The 19035-nt window shown below is 39.0% G+C and overlaps 1 protein-coding gene across 5 annotated transcripts in view; it reads right to left on the bottom strand.

Moving 5' to 3' along the window:
- Positions 1–13093: 13093 nt before the first annotated feature.
- Positions 13094–19035, bottom strand: part of LOC142372383 (mediator of RNA polymerase II transcription subunit 13-like) — an 84885-nt gene continuing 78943 nt past the window's right edge. For 4 of the 5 annotated variants that reach the window (XM_075455266.1, XM_075455265.1, XM_075455263.1 and 1 more), the window contains exons 25-31: positions 18759–18901; positions 18007–18165; positions 17398–17562; positions 16905–17068; positions 15271–15435; positions 14943–15052; positions 13094–14800 (exon numbers count right to left, since the gene is read on the bottom strand). In XM_075455266.1, coding sequence (XP_075311381.1) covers positions 14668–14800; positions 14943–15052; positions 15271–15435; positions 16905–17068; positions 17398–17562; positions 18007–18165; positions 18759–18901 — 1039 coding nt within the window. In that variant the 3' untranslated portion in view covers positions 13094–14667. The remainder of the gene's footprint in view (positions 14801–14942; positions 15053–15270; positions 15436–16904; positions 17069–17397; positions 17563–18006; positions 18166–18758; positions 18902–19035) is intronic. The other variant, XM_075455264.1, reaches the window with a different exon arrangement.

The raw sequence follows: 19035 nt of genomic DNA on the forward strand, positions 1-19035 counted from the left end.
TGCAGATGTGCATATATGGAGCCTAAATTGTACGTGCACAGGTATATGCAGTGAAAATGTTTTGGTTTTTCTAATACGCAAATTATCATCGCAACTTTTAATGTAGACTCACAAGACAGGGTCCGTGTTTACCAGATATGCGTGTACTTATTTAATTGGCAAACATATTTATGTATTTATATATTTACATAAATATCCTGTATAATTAATTAAACTGACTATACGAGGACGAAAAAAACACAATTTCTTACTTCTAATGTGTTGGCATTTATTATTTAAAAACTGTTCTGTAACAGTTTTTCTGAAAATATTAGTATTATTATTTATATTATTATTATTATAATAATAATAATTATTATTATTATCAGTTTTACTCAGGATCTTTTCAAAATGGGACTGAAAGCGCTGTGTGTCCTGCAGTTCCTGAGCGCCATGCAGTGGCAGCAGAACATTCAGTCCGCTCTAAACATGTTTACCCTGTGTTTACTTTGTGAGTTTATGACATGTTTATGATTGTGTTTTACCCACTAAAAGTCTTTTCTCTCTCTCTCTGTCCGTGTCTCTTTTTTTTTAAAGATAACTAAACAGTTTCTGAAATAAGAGAGTGTCCTCTAACTTTAAAAGTCTGGATCTATTTTGTCCAAAGCCAAAATAAACTTTTGATTGACTCGACTTTGATGTAAAAAAAAAAAAAAAAAAAAATCAAAAAGCGTTTTAGCACAAAATCCGTTTCAGGACGAATAGCCTAACAGCCTAATTGGGTCTATCAAATAGAATTGATACAATAACATCCTCTCTCTCGGTTCAAAGAATTACCAAAGAAAACTGTGACACTCTTTTTCTTCGCTCCTCTTTTTTTTTTCCTTTTCTTTTTTTTTTTTTTTGGGAGGGTGGGGGGCTCTAATGACCCCTGCAATTTTATTCAACCCTGACTCATTTGCGGCGCAAGAAGAGGAAATATTACATGGGACCATTTGAGAAGATGGTTTTTCTTTGAAACAGCTTCTACAGGTCGCTCCGAAGGGAAGTTTGAAAACATGTCGACCTCAATTAGCGCTTCAAACGTCACACACGAGTCCAAGGGTTTTCCTGTTTTGGATTTTGACATCAGAGCATTTTTTCTCTTCACTTTGTTTTCAAAAAAAAAAAAAAAAGTAAATATAACTTCTATATACGTACTAAAGACCGAGTAAATAGAGCTTTTATTTTATTTTACCGTTAATCCACAGCACTCCAGTAGCCTTTATACATGAATATACATGAATATCATATGATCATTTTTACACAGTTTCAAAAACTTGACTTGTTTTTTGGATAATGTATTTTAGTTTTTTTTTTCTGAGTATCAACGAGAATAGAATTTTTTTTTTCTAAAACTGATTTTCGACTTTTGATCCCAATAGCCTACTCTATATTTAGCTTAACTGTTAACCGGTAAAAAAGAAATAAAACAAATGAGTCGTTTCTTTCTTTCAGCACACCTTGAACAATATTCTCCAAATTAAGGTAATTATTATGGCTGTGAATTATGTAAATCAAAGAATGAAAAGCATGTTTTAAAAAAAATAAATTTGAATATTGATATGGGGTTATTTTAAAAAATCAGTTCAGTTGGCAAAACTCACCACTTGTCAATGCAGCATTTCCTCTTTCAAATCAATAATTAGATAGAATTGTAATTTTCCCAAATGATTTAGGAAGACAGAACGCGGTTGTGCATCATGGTCCTTTCAATCACGCTGCATCAGTGATGATACCAGTATCACAGCAGTCATTTAACCCATTGCCTATTAATCACCTTCCATTAGTGTCTTTTATCAGGCTTTCAGAGGGGTTCCAGGATCCCAGTCTATGTTTCAGAATAAATTAGTCATCAAGCCAGACACAAAAAATACAATAACCAACTGCCTTTTGTTTCTGTGTGTCACTCCGACAGACTTTTCATTACGGTGCAGAACACAAACACCGGCATCGATTAAAATATGTTTTCCCATTATCATGGACAGTGTCCCGTGGGATCGCAAAGGTTGGTGTAGGCAGAGGAAAGGAAAACAGAGAAGGAGACTCATATGCAACAATTTAAAAGAGGAGGGTTCTCCATCTTGCTTTGTCAGGGGCCCTGCTGACATGGGGAAACATCTGCTGCGTAGAAATAGAGACTGATGACTCAAATTATATGCCGTCAGAGGGGCTTCCAGCCTACAGTAGATGGAGAATGAAATGGCACCGAGTATGAATAGGCAGCATCTGTTCAACCCCATGACCCTGAGAGTGCGCGCTCAGATCCTCCAAAGATTCAGCCTTCCCTCGTTCATATAGACTGTAAATTAATCTAACACATCTAGGTGTGTGTGTATGTGTGTGTAAGGATGGAACTTCAAAGCATACACTGGTATGTGTTCGCCCAAAGTGGATCCACATTATGTCAAAGCGTAGCTCACCTTGCGTGCTCACCAGGACGACCACAACAAAACACATATAAGCAGAGCTGTTTGTTGTCTGTCTCTAATAATGAACCCCTCTGCCATTTGATCTGGCAGCTGAGAAGTCTGCCTGCGTCTACTGCATGTTGCATGTTCCTTGTTGTGTTGGTCCACTTGAGTGAAAATGGAATTTTTAGGGGCACATTTCACCTCTTGGTTTACTCTGCAACAGCAGCTCGCTGATGCTTTTATGATTAGGACGACTAAATTAGAACCAGAAAAAGGCGAAGCTGGAGACAGACAGAGCTAGGGTGAAAAAGCTGGAGCGGCCAAGTGAGGATCACCTCCGCCTGCGAGCTTTTCCAGTTCTGATTCACGGAGCCAATAAAGCCTTTGTTTCAAAAAGCTGAATGTTGTCATTGTTGAAATGATAATCGCTGCATTCAGGGCTCACAGAGGAAGCACGTTGTTCCTTGATAGCGTGTCACTTGTTATGATCATGAAGACAAACAGGCACAACACTGGGTTTAACAATGTTTCATCAAATTTCTCCACCATAATAGTGTTGATTTACATGCAATTGTGAGTCCTCCGAGTGAAAAACAAAAGGAAGCCAAAAAGCAGCAAGGGGACATGTGCTTATGTTTTAGTCATCGTAAGCTGATTTATCCTCCCAGAAAAGGCAGATCATGACAATAATGCAAGGAGAGAAAGCAAATGGATCATTATTATGTGTTCCTCACTCCCTATCTTTCTAATGACTGCAGGGCTTTGCAATTCTGCCTTTGATTTGGAGCCATTTCTCCAATGTGACTTGAGTGGACTAGCTGAGCTAAGACGCGATCTCAAAGATTGCACAGTAAGTGCCTCTGGCAAGACCTTTTTATTTATGTGGCAATTGACTTTATTCTTCTCTCCTGTTTGGGAAACAGAGAGCAAGATAGAGACTTTTTTTATGTTTTAATTTGTTTTTAAAGAATAGACAATACTGATATTGAATGTCACATTGGATATCAACAGCCAAGTTTTTTTTAATAATCCTTTTAAAGAAGAAAAACATTTGTATTTGGTCTGCCCCAATCCTCTGCATTATGCCTCTTGAGATGTGGTTGCATGTGATCATTTGTACGGCAGAAACAATGTGCAGGAAATACACTTTTACAGAGCATGGAGGATTTACCCAGAACCGTTGTTGAACATATAATACCACAGCCCTCCATCTTCATAAATCACAAAGAATTGATTGTTATGTGTCAGCATAGATGAGGACACTAAAGTGGTTAGGTAAAACTGCTATCCGTTTGTGTTTTTTGTCACAAAAGCCCACCGTTCACTCCACTCTTCAGTTTTCTTTGTGACTGTTTTTCATGTTAACCCCAATACCTTTCTGTGCAAGCTCGTTTTGTTTCAGTGTTTGTCACCTACGGGTGTCCTTTATGCCTTCGAATGACGGGAGCTGTAGAGAGCTGTGGTGATAAAGTTCTGCATTCTATTCTTATTGAACCTGCAACCATTAGTTCAAACAAATGCAAGTCATCTCTTGACTTATAACTCTCCCTTGTGGGCATGGAGGACATTGCATGAGAAATGAGAAGTTTGAGCACGACATTAACCTCTTATCACTCACAGCGTGTAGGTTTTATCAAGAAAAGTTCCGCTGTTGCTCCTGACTCTTGATATATCCACGGACTTTAATGCCTCTAATAATAAACAGAAAAACAGCATTACCATAAAGAAAAACAACGCATTTGTGACTTAATCTCTCATCTGAGGCTATAAGACTCTGAACAGTACATTGTAAGAAGGAGTGTTTTGATGAAAACTACCACATTGTATTGTGGTATTTTATTAATGAATGATGACATACTATAACAGGACACAGCCACAAGCAGAACAGTAACAAACAGGCTGTCATAAAGAAAAACACAGCTGTTGCTTGGCAACATAAGCAGGAGTGTATAATTACCAGTGTTAGCAGCAGTTTTCCATCAGCGTATGAAGCATTGAAATTCACAGCGGTTCAGTCACAGGTGTGCCGTTGTTGCTTTTTTTTTTCTTTTTTTCTTTTTCACAGCAGCCTCAAGCACATCTCAACCAATCATCGCTGCCGAGTGGAACCTCCTCTCAATAATTGGGTCAAATAATTAATGAAATAATGAAACAATGAGCGCTGGAGAGGCTGTGTTTTACATCTCAGAGGCGTTGATAGGCCTCATCTTAATGCCAAGTGGGGGACTGAAGTGTCCGATGGCTTATTGGTTTTAAGAATCAGCAAAACACTCGATGTGCTTCTGTGCTGAAAAAAGAAATTAAAAGTAAGTTCACTATATTTATACTTTGTCGTGGACAGGTTCATTATTATGATAAGCCTAATGAACCTTTTTGATTGACAACTGATAAGGCTTTGATATGTCTACGATGTGATGAACAGGGACAAACATGTGTCGCAAGTTTACAGCTCTGACTGTCAGCTCCCTTACAGACATGTGGAAAATGTGACAGTGCCAAATCATGTGACTAGATATGCTGAAGCCACACGTACACAAAACTTTAGAGATGGTTCCATTTGAGTTTTTTCTACTATCTGGCAATCAGGCGACTTCTCTGAAAGTGTCAGTATGGTAACTAATATCTACAAGTCTTTTATATATCAGTTTCCCACAGGAAGGGAAGTACTGAGTATAATCTGTTCCACTGTGCTGTACACGATGCAGCTGAGTTTACAATCAAATAAGTTTATCTGTTATACTTCATTTTCATTTGATCATTTACCTGCTCCTTCTCTGATCACCACTAATAAATATCTGGGGTTTTTTTCTTTCCAACTGTCCAAGAGCGATTTAAGTTTTGACATGTCAACTTTAATGATTCTAATTAGAGCTTATAAATAAGTGGAGGTAACAGCTCTCATTTTTGCCTCCAGTAGCAGATTGATCTTTTCGAAAAGGCTCAATTGTGAGGAAAAGTCTGTTAAACAGATTAAATTAAACAATTAAGTGTATCCTACCACAGCAGCATGCAAATATTTGGACACCCCGGGTAAAATATCTTTTCATATGAATAATGAAGCAAGTAACAGATAAGATCATTTTTAAATGATAAAATTGACGTATTTAATAAATATTTTCAAGCTAGATTGCTCATTTATCTTGATCTTTTTTTTTTTTTGGACACTCCGCGTGGGCAGTTGTCCATATTGTTGTCTGTGGAAAGTATCACAGCCAAATATTGAAGCGAGCCAAAAGTCTTTCAGTTCTTGTTTGGGGGATCCTCCCCTTCCCCCACCCCTCACACTTCCTGCAAAAGTCCTCTGTGAATCACTTGGACTGTCTTGCATGCAATGATCTTTTGAGGTATCTTTTTTTTTCTTAGATTCTTAGCAATTTCCCAGATGGTGCATAGTTAGTTCCCAGGACTTTCAGATCTTTAATTTAATCCACTCCATTGGTGCACAGCAGAACAGAGCAGCTACACTCCAGACTCTGCTGAATCTTCTGAAAGCCATTTTGCAGACAGACTTTCAGATCAAATCTTCATTTCTGGTCAGTAAGAAAATCTTTGACCAGGGATGCCCACACTTTTGTATGTCATGGTACAACAAAAATATGTAAATGTGTCACTGATTTCACATAATAATTTGTATATGAAACACACATTTCACAGCACTGAAAAACAATGACTCAGTTATTCACAGCATGAGCTGAATTTCTTTCCTGTCTGTGGTTTTCTTGTGGTCCTGCATTCTCCACTGAGAAGCCTTCTTCGTTTGCTTGTGGCATACAGTCATCAAGGGGATTAATGTCCTTTCAAACTTTTATATCCGACATAAATGACAGATAGTTTTCTCCCCAGCGTTTTGATGTGTGCAAGAGAGGAGCACGCAGGGTCTGCTTTGAAGTCCACAGAGCTTTTATCTTCCTCTATTTACATTAGCTAAAGTGTTAAGTGGAGTTCTCGTTCAGCTTGAAGGATGTAATATGCCGCAATGAGAGATTTACAGGAAGTGAAATTACAAACTGTGTGCTCCTTTTTGGGGGGCTCCTTCTAACAAAAACTATTTATGCAAATGGTAAAGGCTGGAGATGGAAAGCACTCCGAGACAAAATCAGATGTTTTCGAACAGGCAGCCGTGCTGAGTTGGCAGATGTTCTGTCGCTGCAGCGGAGACCCTTTAAACAAAAGCTGTTGATGGCTCTCTGCTTTGCGAGTAAGCTGCACTAAGAGCTGCATTTCCTTGGAGCCATCTGGGTTCTGGCTTAGGATTTGCTTGGCTGGAGCTGGTCTACCACAGGAGCACTGGAAAGTGAAGGCAATAATTAAAATGAACACTGATGTCCTAATAATAGTCAATGAACTCCTCTGATGTGAGGGGAAGAGATATTGACATCTGGACATTTCCTCTTATTACTGACACAGAGATGGATACCGGCACTGCTAAATGGAGATTTTCAGATTATCAAATGTCGGATAATTGAATAAAAAAAAAAGAAAAGGATTTATGGAGAATATAATACTCAATATTATGTTTTCAACTGGAGCAGAATCCTGTGGAAAAATGCCATTATGTCTACACAAGGGAAGGTGAGGGTGTGGTTGCAGTCTGCAGCCTTCACATGTGTTCTGTTATTGTTTTGTTCAATAAATATATGTTTTACCTTTATGTTACCGAGCTGGTGAAAAAAGCCAAGAGTAAAAAAAAAAAAATCAAATGCATGTGGTCTGTTGTCATACATGAACTGACCGTGAAAAACAGCGATGGAAAAGATGACAGAGTAGCATCACTCACATCTTGTTGATGATGTTTTGCAAGAACATATTCCCTATCAGTATTTTTGACACGTAGACAAGAATCCAACCGGTTTCCCGCCCACAGGCTGTTCTTCACTCCATCACCTACTGGGATATTTTCTTTGTGAACAATGCGACCGCAGGAAACATCCTAGTGGAAAATCTTTCCACGGGCGACATAAAAGGTATCATTGAAAGCCCCAAATAACAGCTTGGCAGGGACTTTTTTCTAATACTTGTTCTTGCCTTACATTGCTGTCGACATCAAATTTGCCACATAACAACTCACAACACAGTTTCATTGTCTCCACTGGTGTTGTTTTGGCACAGACTAATGTGATTTATTAACGTTTTAGGCAAATTTTACATTCCTATGCATATTATTTTTTCTGCTGTTTAATTACACTCGTAATGGTAAGGATAAACATTCTGGGCAGGTTTCATTCGTCAGAAGTGCATTGTGTATATTCCATTCATTTATTCTCTCCACCCATTTCATCGTATTCAGAGTGACAGGGAGGCCGGACAATTGCACTGACGTCCCAGCTCTGTCAGTGCAGTTGTAAGGGTACATAACTTAACAAATGTTCTCCTTACAGGTATGTTGTTTCATTTCACCAGACTGCACACATTCATGACTAGATTCACAACTTCCAATGTTCTAAGACTTGAGGTAATGTCAAAACAGTAGTAAAATTAATATATTGCCTCATTATTATTGTTAAACATTTAAAGAGCCACAATTGCTACTCTGGCACAGCCAGATCATTCACACTCTTATCATTCTGGGAAAATGCACAAGAACATTCCCTCAAATGTTGTAAACATAAATCCTTAGAATCATTTTCCAAATAAGGTATGCTGGCCTCATTTCATGATCCTAATCTTTGTGACAACTTCTTATTTTTGGCAAATGGGTTGCTGCCTCATAGCTTGCTGTTTGCTGTAATGAAGGGGATTTTGAGAAAGGTAACATACAGGAAATGGAGTAGAACCCCCTGCCAAATTGAGCAGCCAATTTTTGGACTTATCTCATTTGACTATACATATGCAACTCAGTCTAACTAGCAGTTATCCACACGTGCAATATATATACATATATATGTATAGTTTTACAAATCAGGCCAGGTGTCATTATGTGACGGAGACCAGTGGGTGTAAAACTTCTGGGTCTGTGACATTGTATATTTTTCTAATCCCAACAGTGTAGTTTGTTTTGACATAGAAACCTAACCATGTACATTCATGACCTTAACCATATTCTTTGACCTCCTAACCTTTACCAGTAATGAGTGGGAGCGAGTAGAAAAGTAGGTAGAGGAGTCAAAAGGCGAACGGACATGGGAAAAAGTTGTGAAAGAAAGGATTTGAATCAGCAATCTCTAGTCTGGGACTTCCAATCACCATCTCAACCTTCCTCCCCAAAAAGGCCCTTTAGTCTTAGTCTAGAGTGATATTTGTTGACATCATCACGTTGTGAATGTACATGTGCAGCAGCGTCATCAGAAATGTGATGGGTCCAGGAGCTGTATGGTCGTAGAGTACTATTTTTACTGAGCCTTCCTTGTGATATTGCTACGTGCTTTTCCGTGGACCAACATGCTTATGCTACGCTCTGTCATGAGATTCTGTTGGCAAACTCTTTGCTTGTTTGTTATCCAATAATAATCAGCATGGAGCATCCCAAAAACAGGCCCATTTTCCAGAGGGCAAAATTGAACAGTTTCACTTTTAATACACAAAATGGCTAAATTGTTTTGTCTTATAAACAAGGGCTGAATAAACCTTTTCACAGGGAATAGTTCCAGCTCACTGTATTTATTTATTGAAGATTAAAGCTCAAAGAACTTTGATGGAAAATGATCTGTGGAGGTAATATCAGTTTTAATTGCTGTTGATCTCACATTGGATGGTGAGGACCATGACCTGTACCACCCACAGCTCATGCGCTGCCCTGAACCCTCTTTGACCTGGCTGGCATACCGCAGGTCATGCAGACACAGGACCTACCACATTGTCCATCCCCCACATGACCGCTGGCTAAAGGCTGCCATGACAGACAGTAGACAGACAGCAAGTAATCCAAGCAGGGTGTGTGTGTGTGTGCGTGTGTGTGTGTGTCTTTGCTTCTCACTTTAACCCTTGAAAAATCAGCAGCGTTACAACCATCTACAAAGCAGTGTGAAGCTACAACCCCCAGCTGCCTCTACTTCAGAGGGAGAGGGCATGTCAAAACAGCACATGGCTCTGCCCAGCCAGTTACACCCACAAAGTGGAGCAGTCACACAGGTCATCTGCAGTGGCAGAATGGCTGCAGCATTGCCCTTTGATTCAACTTCTGACTGTTTACACTGTTTTTTTTTATGCTGTGAGATGACATGGACTTTTCTTTTTTCTTAATACATTCTGTGAAATAACTTAACGGTCAGCATTTTGATGAAGTCTGATTTTTTATTTTATTTTGGTGATATTTTGTTAGCCCGATTCTTTCATTGGAAGCCCAAGAACAAGCTGGAGAAATCTTAAGTCAAACAAAGAATTTATTATTGGTCACAAGTAAAGTATGGCAGCGCTGGACTCGGAGGGACAGAGCTGCCGCAGGAAATCCGTCAGCCCGAGCCACGATATCCGGAAACATTTCATATTTATGTTCACCTTTATCTCGCAGAGGTTGTACTTACACGCGACCGAGAATAATTGGCCAGTTATCTGTGACATGAGCAGGCCAACCACCGTCTCTGTCATGTTCTTTGGATGAGATAAACAACGTGTGTGTGTGAGTGTTGTTTTAGGCGTGTATCTGATGTACCAGACCCATCTAACCCGACAGAGAAGCTTTATCTGAGCCAGTTATTTAGTCCCGTTATGCCATCTTAAAGTCTTGAACCATTCAATGACATACGTTACATAGTACGAGCAGAGTGGAAAAGTACAAAATAGGATCATCGCTTATTTAGAAAAATACAGAATATGAATACATAATTTCCTACCGGTGCAACTATGAGTCAAACAGCAACAAGGCCTTTTGGGACCCTTCCATAAAGAACTTTTATGTAGTTTTGAATTCAGGTTGGTTGTTTGTGTGCATCTTTACAGATTTATAACTGCGGTTATAATGTAGTTTCTGTTACCAAAGTTGCGGTGACCGTGTCATATGAGAGGTTTCACGTTTTGTTTGTGACTCGTTTTGAAACATGCTTGCCATCTCCATAAAGGAACTGTGGTTTTCATTCATAGTGACCAGTAGCTTGGTGATTATTCATCAGACCATGACCCTTTGTGCGGATCCAGGAAGTCTGCAGCTGGCTCCAAACACATCACATGTACGAATGATGAGTGCTGCTGTGATTTGGGGAAATGTAAATGCTGCAACCTTTATTGAATCCTTTACCAGATCAGTGCCTTCTCCTAACCTCATGACTTGGTTTTCACTCTGACATACACCATCAACAGTGAGTCCTTATATGCCGAGTTTAATTCAACAAGGCACAGTTTATATAATAGTGAATTTTGTGCTAATGGGACCTTTCAAATCACTGCACAGTCTATTAAATCTCTATGGTTGCTTTAGAAAAAAGGGATTTCTCTTTCACTCTGCGCTGTATCACATTATGGACATAGAGTTGAATCTCTTGATTTTAGATTGTCTAAACATTACAGTAAAACGTTTTCACTGCATAGTAGTATTCAGTAAATTATACATTTTATAACAGTCTGTTTCATCACAACATTCTTGAAACGTAGGGCTTTTTTAAAGCAACCTTGTTCTCTCGTGTGGTGTACTGTTGGCAGCAAAGCAGCATAAAATGTAATTGACTTCTAATTGTGTTTACACTAATGCTATGTCAAGGCAAACCATGGCCTAAATTGTCCAGTCTGTGGGCCATTTGGCTGCAAGAAAGCTCTTGGCAAGCCACATAACAGGTGAATGGCCATGGTCTAATAGGCCATCTGTGGAAAACACATTGCAGTCAATTAAGAGTCCACTTCCTCCAGTTGTGATGGCCATTAGACAGGCCCACCATGACAAGTGACTCTTCAGTGGCTTTTACTCTTTAGCTACCCACTCCTTTTCATTCGTAGTGTCCTCGAGCTGCCCAGTCCCTCAACTATATACTTTTTTGTCTCGTTCGTTGTCCACTAGGGATTTTCTAGGTGCTTTGGAGATGCGGTTTTCCACTCAATGATTTAATGTGAACCTGAGGGTCAAATAAAGCCTCCTTCAAAGCTCTTTTTCTCTCTTGTCTTCACATATTCTCTCCCATTGCATCCTACAAAAAGAGGATTGCACTTACCTCCCTTTGAGAGGACATCCTTTAGAATCATTACATGTACACAAAAGACCAATTTAAAAGTCCTCAACATTTGTTAGACAAATGGATTTACTATTTTCCATGCTCCATGTAGTCATTCACAACCATAAACTCCCTTCCAGCCCCCCTAGCAACACGCACACACACGCACACATTCACACATGTTGACGGGTAACTATTCTTACCTTGTGCTAATATTGAAATCATCAAAGACAGACAGCATTCCTGTGAGTTCATAAAATCAAACATCAAACGTGCCTCTGTGACGTGCAGCTTCCAGCAGTCCTCGTGATGACTACAGTGTGAATGTGGCACTCCCCGTTTCATAGCCCAGTGACTTTTCCTTCGTCAGTTAGTAGTTTTCACACTCACTCGTGTCATCTGACACAGGTAAGTGCAGAGAGAGCCCTTCTGTAAAGTGCCAAGATTTCTTTTATATTGTTTTTCCCTTTCTCTTTGCGCTTTAAGGAATTCAAATCAGCTCGTGTGTTTGCAGGGGTGAGTCGAAAACACGCTTTAAAACAAGACTATCCTGCTGAGCAAGAGGGACAAAAGCCCGGTGGAATAGTCACTCAGCAGCAACATTCATTATTTTCATTTGCTCTTATAAACCAGTCAGTAAACACTAGTCTCCCTTGAAGGTTGCTATTTCCACACTCTTACCCACAAAGAAGGCTGCAGCAATTGTTGTTGTGGCAAAGCCTGAAATGTAATCTCCTCAGATGTTGTAGGAGGGAAGACAGATGTTGAAAAACAGGGATTCACACCTCTTGACAGCTGCATAATGAGAGGCTTATCTACCTTCTTGCACAGCTTGTTGTGCGGCTTTACCAAATGTCCTTACCGCGCGCTTCTCGTCACTTCGCTTTTATCTTGGAGTGTTTGCGCTTACTTGAAGAACAGCATGCAGCGTTTCTGTTTCAAAGAACGAGACGTACTATTACGTAACTTATTGATGATATTAAAAAAGAATAAATACAAAGTACTCAACCTGACCTTGATCTTGATATGAATCCAGATCTTTTTTTACCCCAGCCCTCACACGAAGAACTTTTAGAGTTCCTATTGGAGCAACACATTGAATGTATAAATAATGAATGGTATAAATTATATTGTCATCAAATAAATCAAACAATAATGTAATATTTATATATGTAGTATATCATATGCTTAGGATGAAAGTTTTACTATGAACATGAAATTATGAAGTCTTTCCGTGGCATAAATTAGCATAAAATTGAATTTGCATCGTATATAGACTAAACTCACCTTCCTGAAAGAATGGACCTGCATAATTTTCATGTAATCCCACAAAATAGAATTAGAAAAAAAAAAGCTTTGAGAGCAATATCACAGATATTACACCAAAAAAAATACGGTTTTGTTGCAATTTAAATCCTTTTTTGGTTGAATGAGAATCCAAAATTAGTTTTACTCACGGTAAGGTTTTATCTAAGCAACATCTTGTGTGTGAAACTACAGTAAAAGATGTCAAGACTTGTTTCTATTGGCATAATATGACATAGGTTGTGCGGTCTTTTGTATCAGAAACAGACACTCCACCCAGCACTGTTTTCAAGAGTTTTAATAATTTACTAAAAAAGAGTGTAAAAGTAACAGATCACTCCCACCGAGGTGGATCTGTTTGATATTCAAAGTAACGACAGATGTAACAAACATTTGCACTTGTCTGTACACTCGTGTATACTTACTTGGCAACTGAACTTCTTGGCGGTAATTAAATGAGATTCACACTGTACTGTGGACTGCATATCAAAAAAAGATATGAATTACTTTAAAGTAGACGCATCTGCATGAAATGTACAGCTCAATGAAATACCAAAAGAACACATCTGAAAAGTGTATATACAAACATGCCAAGACTCTAACAAAGAACAGACTGAGGGAGGCTGAAGAGACGGGCCTTTCTAATGTTTGCTCGACATCACTCAGGAAAGCCAATGAAATAAAACGTCCTTCTTAAATATTTGATAACCTTGAAATTTCACGGTCTCTCATCATCAATTTCAAGTCCTTTTTCTTTTTTAAAGCAAATCAGGAATACTTTATAAATATACAGTATGATGTATCTGCTGCATCAATTTAATTTAAATTCATTAAATAAAAAAAAGGTAACATTTTCGGTGTGTGTAGAAAACGAAAAAAGAACAAAACTGCATCTTCTCTGGTAAATGTTCATAATGTGCCCACCTCTAAAGAGTCGGCTAGGCCCACCCCTTTATCATTAAGTGCCTGCTTTGAAGAGGTAATATATATTTATGTATATACATTTATATATATTTATAGTCATATATATCAAATACTATGACATGATATAATTTGTATAAATATGGCATTTTTACAATTGCATTAAATTGACAAATTTCATTTTAATATCCCAAGACGATCAACAATCAGTTGGGGAAAAGGCTCTGTTTCTTGGTTTCTTCTTTTAAATATTAAAAATAAGTCTCAAATCTTTGTAAATGTATGCCTTACATTATAAACAACACACCTCCTCTGGTCAAACATTTTTCCATTGTGTTCGTATTTACCACACTTTGGAAGGTGACGACAAAAAGTGCCATTATCAAATGCTCCGCTTCAGAATAAAATGTTTCAGCAACCAAAGTCCCGAGAAGCTCAGCAACGCCGTTCGAAGCTGTACAAAAATGTAGAAACATCCTTGATGTAACAAAGCCACGTGTTTGTGTTGTCATGCCATTTTTGCTGGTTGCACAATATGGAGTCATGTGGGCCTGCACAGATGTCCCTTTTCACAGGTGTAAAAAGAATCTTACAGAGCTTCGCTGTTTATGTCATCCACAGATGCTTTAAATGTCACCAAGAGATGCTGCCCATGTGGGACAAGATGGGCAAAACTGGATCCGTCCATTTCCCCGTTCCATGCACCATGGCGAGCACAGAGCCAATCTTAAAGGTAGACACTCTATTGGATCCTCAAGAAATCAAACTTCACCAGCATCGCTCCTTATTTCTTACGCTCCAGTCGTGGGATAGTCCCTGCACTGTGTTTTGCGATTTTAATCCATGACTGCTCAAAACAGCAGAAGAGCTCTGGTGCTCTCTGGTGGTCAGAAAGAGGCACAGAAAAATTGTGGGTAATTTGTGAGTCCACACGGCTAAAGCATGTTCAGGACAGCATTGTACATCTGGATCAGCACAGCCAGGTGGACGGGCAGGCAGGACTGGCGGTCCTGTGTGGCAGGCGTACACGTCAGCCAAGACAGGGCGTTGTACTGCTCCAATACAAACCTGTGTGTAAAACACATGCAACCTTATCAGTAAAACTATGGAAGGAATCCTGACATTTTCAAGATTTACTTTTACTTAATCCAACTGGATTTCCCAAATATCAACTTTCGTTCTCAGTATTTATTGAGTGCCATATATTTACCTGAGCACGTCAGAGGTGGTTTTTGAGTCTAAGGGGTGAGGGTTCTTCTTAGTCTTATCTGACACCATCTCATCTGACTGTGCTATGGAGATGTGGTGATGGAGAGAGGCCTGAAGTGAAGAAACACAGGACGCAGTGTTAAATACTTAAGCTTGACTATGGAGAGAAGTTATATGCCCTCTCAATAAACCAAGTAGTTGAAGTACTTCTGAACAAATTCTGGATCTAACCAATAAATCTGTATTTCTGCTGACATCTGTGTGTCTTTCGCCCCATTTGTTAAGATACTAGCTTTACAAGACCTACACACACACAGAGTTTTGAGTACCTTGAGGAAGAGTGGGCACTGGCTCTCAGCTTGCGGGCATGAAGCCCAGAACCAATGAGGAAGCCCGTTTGCTTGTGCAGTTGAGACGTAGTAGCCCAGAGCCAACGGCTGCTGCTTCAGCTCCTCTGGGGGGTTGTCCCGGGACAGCAAGCGGTCTCCTTGGCTCTACAGACACAGGACCAAGCCATCAAATTATTATTGCCTTCAATGCAATCCTTCCTTATCACAACCATGGCATTTTATATCCAAATTAATACATGACAGCATCAAGTTTTAAAATTGGTTGTAAAAGTTAACAACACTGCATATTTAAGCCATATAGGAAGAAATTTCCAGCTGTTCAGTAGCTGCCACAGCAGATTTGCTTCTTATTATTCAACATTTTGGGATGTCTTATTTGAACTAATTCTGGGTTCTTATTTGAACGGTTTATTGTAAAATATAGAGCAGTTTTTAAGATTGTTTTAAGATTTGTTTAAGTTTGTTTGGTCTGACAAGTATGACCTACATAAGCAAGAGTGCAAATTTGTGCTATATATATATATATATATTCTTTTTTTTACCTTTTATGAATGCAAATCAAGTTATTAGTGAATAGCAGAGGCTAAAGGAGAGATTTATTTTGTCTGACTTGATTATATAAGATCTCCTTACATCTACATGCATGTTATTTATTTTTACTGGTGAATTGCCTCTACAGTCCTTGTTTTTTCTTTCTTGAAGCTCAGCATACTCACTATGACCTTAAATAAACCTCCAAAACAAAAATGTGATCCCATTTTGATGCTTCTACCATTTGCTCTTAAATTATACTACACAGCTTTTAAGTTATACACACAGCTCCAAAAATCCTATCTGAGTTGTACAAAATTAGCATTAATCAACGAGTTTTTCACTGTATTCATTTTGGTTTTTTTGTTTTTTTTCCAAAGAACAACACTTTATTTGGGTATCCTCCGTGTACTTTAGGTCAGTGTGACAATGATCTGTAAGTTATCGCTCTGTTGTCCAGCTATTATTCACTCAGGTTGCAGCTGCATCTTGCCAATATTTTATGAGGTGTATGTGGTGCAGCAAAAGCTGTCAGCCTTTCTCTTGTGCCTCCAAGACAAATTCCTCAGCATCTATCATACTTTGTAAAAGTTTAACTCCAATCATATGAATTGTGGAGTGTCAGTGAAGATTGTAAAGAGGGAGCTCTCGTGCTTCAAAGCACAGCATTCTATCTAATCCTGAAGAGGTCCTGTAGACTTTTAGGGGCATTTGAATAACATTGTAGTTAATAGCCATCCGTAGAAAGAAAAAATACTTGGTGTCTATACTGTAGGTTATATCAAGACATTTAAATCATAATACGTTTTTAGAAGCTCAGCTCTGCTCTATTTCTGCTAAATGAATTCTAATAAATGAACCAATTTAATTATTTCCTTTTTTTTTCCTTTGCAGGGCAGAAGAACGGCAACCTCTCTTTTTAAGAACATTTTTTGAAGTGTCATCAGTAAATACTTGTACATTAAAGTGTGTTTTTATACAACTTATGTGCAAGGATAGGAAATTGTTTTCCCTTCTGCAACAGTTAGTCACTAATTTGAAAACTCCGTAGGATGATTTCTTTCATCTGAACCCTGACTCACCCTGGTGTGCTGGAAATGTGATCCCATTCCCATCCCGGACGGCGAGCCCGGCGAGGGCACAGGAGATGTGTTGGGGAAAGGGTGAAGGTTTCCTGTGATCAGCATCATGTCATGGTCAATGTCATTCTCCAGTTCATCAGGGAAGGGAAGATCAAACATGTCGTCTGAGGAAAGAATGAGAACAGAGTTCAGAATGGCAGCACCATATCTCCAGTCTGGACTTATCTTATTCACAATACCAACCCTCAGTTTGATATTATTGCTTTCAATGATTGTGGATAATTTGTTTTACAAATTAGCATTTATTTGATAAAGAAAAGCACAATATTTGCATGATGTGAAAACATTTGGGAAACAATCTTTAAACACATAAAGTTGGTAAAAAAATTGCATTACATTTCCACAAGGGCCTTGTTTTATCTTAAGTCATATAAAATAGTCATATAAAATAATCATGACACTGTAGTTTGACTGTTATCCTGCAGGTCGTTACCATTAGTGTCCTCTGGAGGGTAGGAGCTGGGTGCCAGCTGAGTAGTGGCAGAAGTAGGGAAGACCAGAATGTGTGTACAGGAAGCATCCTGGGGTGTGTTGAGCTGCGACGTCTGCAAATTCAAAGCAGTGCTGCGTCCAAACACGGAGCCCATGGTCACTGCATCTGGACACAGAACAGATTAGCTGTATACTCTTTTTTATTTCATTGTTCATTTGAATTTGTTTGAAGTAGCTACATTCTGTTTTGCCATAAAGCCTCTTTTGCACATAAAAGGTTTGCAAATTTATCAAGTTTCTAGTCCAAAACATAGGGAGTTATTCACTCCAACAGAAAACACTATCTGAAACCCTCTTTTCTTCCTTTACATAATGACATCACTATGGGACACCTTTACGTAATGCCTGCCTTACGGTTAGCTTGGTTACAGCAACGAGTGAGCACATGCCCCCCAAATGAGTACAATAAGAGCTAATAATTTGAATTACTTTACTCTTTTACTGTCACCGTTTTGTCAGTGGGAAAAAAAAACAATATTATGTCCATGCAAGCACATATCCAGCACTGTAAATGTTGCTGTTACGTAAATATGGTGGATACGCTACATACCAGGCATGATCACCAAGGAGCCCTGTGGCTCCATGGCTACCAGGCAGGCACTGAGGATGCTGGGAGAGTCAGCGGCAGAGATCCCACACATACGGCAAGCCTCCTTCAGCTGGCGTCCTATTGAATGGAGGGAGTGCTCCCCAAGGAGTGAGCTCCAGTCTTAATGAGAAAGAGGGTGGAGGGTGCATGTGAGAGAGAGGTACTAAAAAGAACAGATCCAATTTGTTTAAATTAATCAAGCAACCAAAATACACAAGATAAAGTATAGAATACAATGTAACAAGCTACAGGTGAACTACATTAGAATTCACAAATATTTATGTCTGTATGCACCTGTCTATTCAAAGGATTCTATCTTTAATATAACTGGATATTAAAAAGCGGGTGAAGGCCATGACAGGAAATCATAAAATCTGATGGGCTGGGTGAAAAGATGAGTCATGGTCTTTGCTGATTCACTTTGACTCTAGTTTAAACCAGAAACTGTGTGTCACATTCAGATTTTTTCAGATTAAGTAAAGAGAGTCACACAGTGATGTCTACCAAATGAACGTACTCTTATTTTAGTAAATGCACTTGAGGAGCAAAAATGATAATGGGGATTATAAAGTAATTTTGATCCATTTTAGAATAGAGGGAAAAGGATCATAACTTGCAACAAATAAACAAAGAATATTTCTCCAGAGTATGACTCATCAGGAAGCGCATTTTACTCAACAAGACAAGGCCAGTTTTCTGAAGGGCTTACTCACCTTTTAGCTCCCCGTGGCCCAGTCTGCCTAATCGACCAATGACAATCCTCCAAGGCAGTGACGTCATCTGAATGATGCCAATACACCACTCCCAGAGTTTCTGTAGTCCAATCTTCCGAGCTGATACCTTTGAACGCCTTGCTCTGAATTGAGAGGGAAAAAAAGCATTATTTCACATGAGTCACATCCTTTTCACATTTCGAAACAAGGGTGCCACGAGTCTGAAGCATCTCTGCCAAGACCAAGCCTCTGTTTTGAATAATTGTTTCCAGATCCG

The sequence above is a fragment of the Odontesthes bonariensis genome, chromosome 22, assembly GCF_027942865.1.
Source record: "Odontesthes bonariensis isolate fOdoBon6 chromosome 22, fOdoBon6.hap1, whole genome shotgun sequence".
Taxonomy (NCBI): Eukaryota; Metazoa; Chordata; class Actinopteri; order Atheriniformes; family Atherinopsidae; genus Odontesthes; species Odontesthes bonariensis.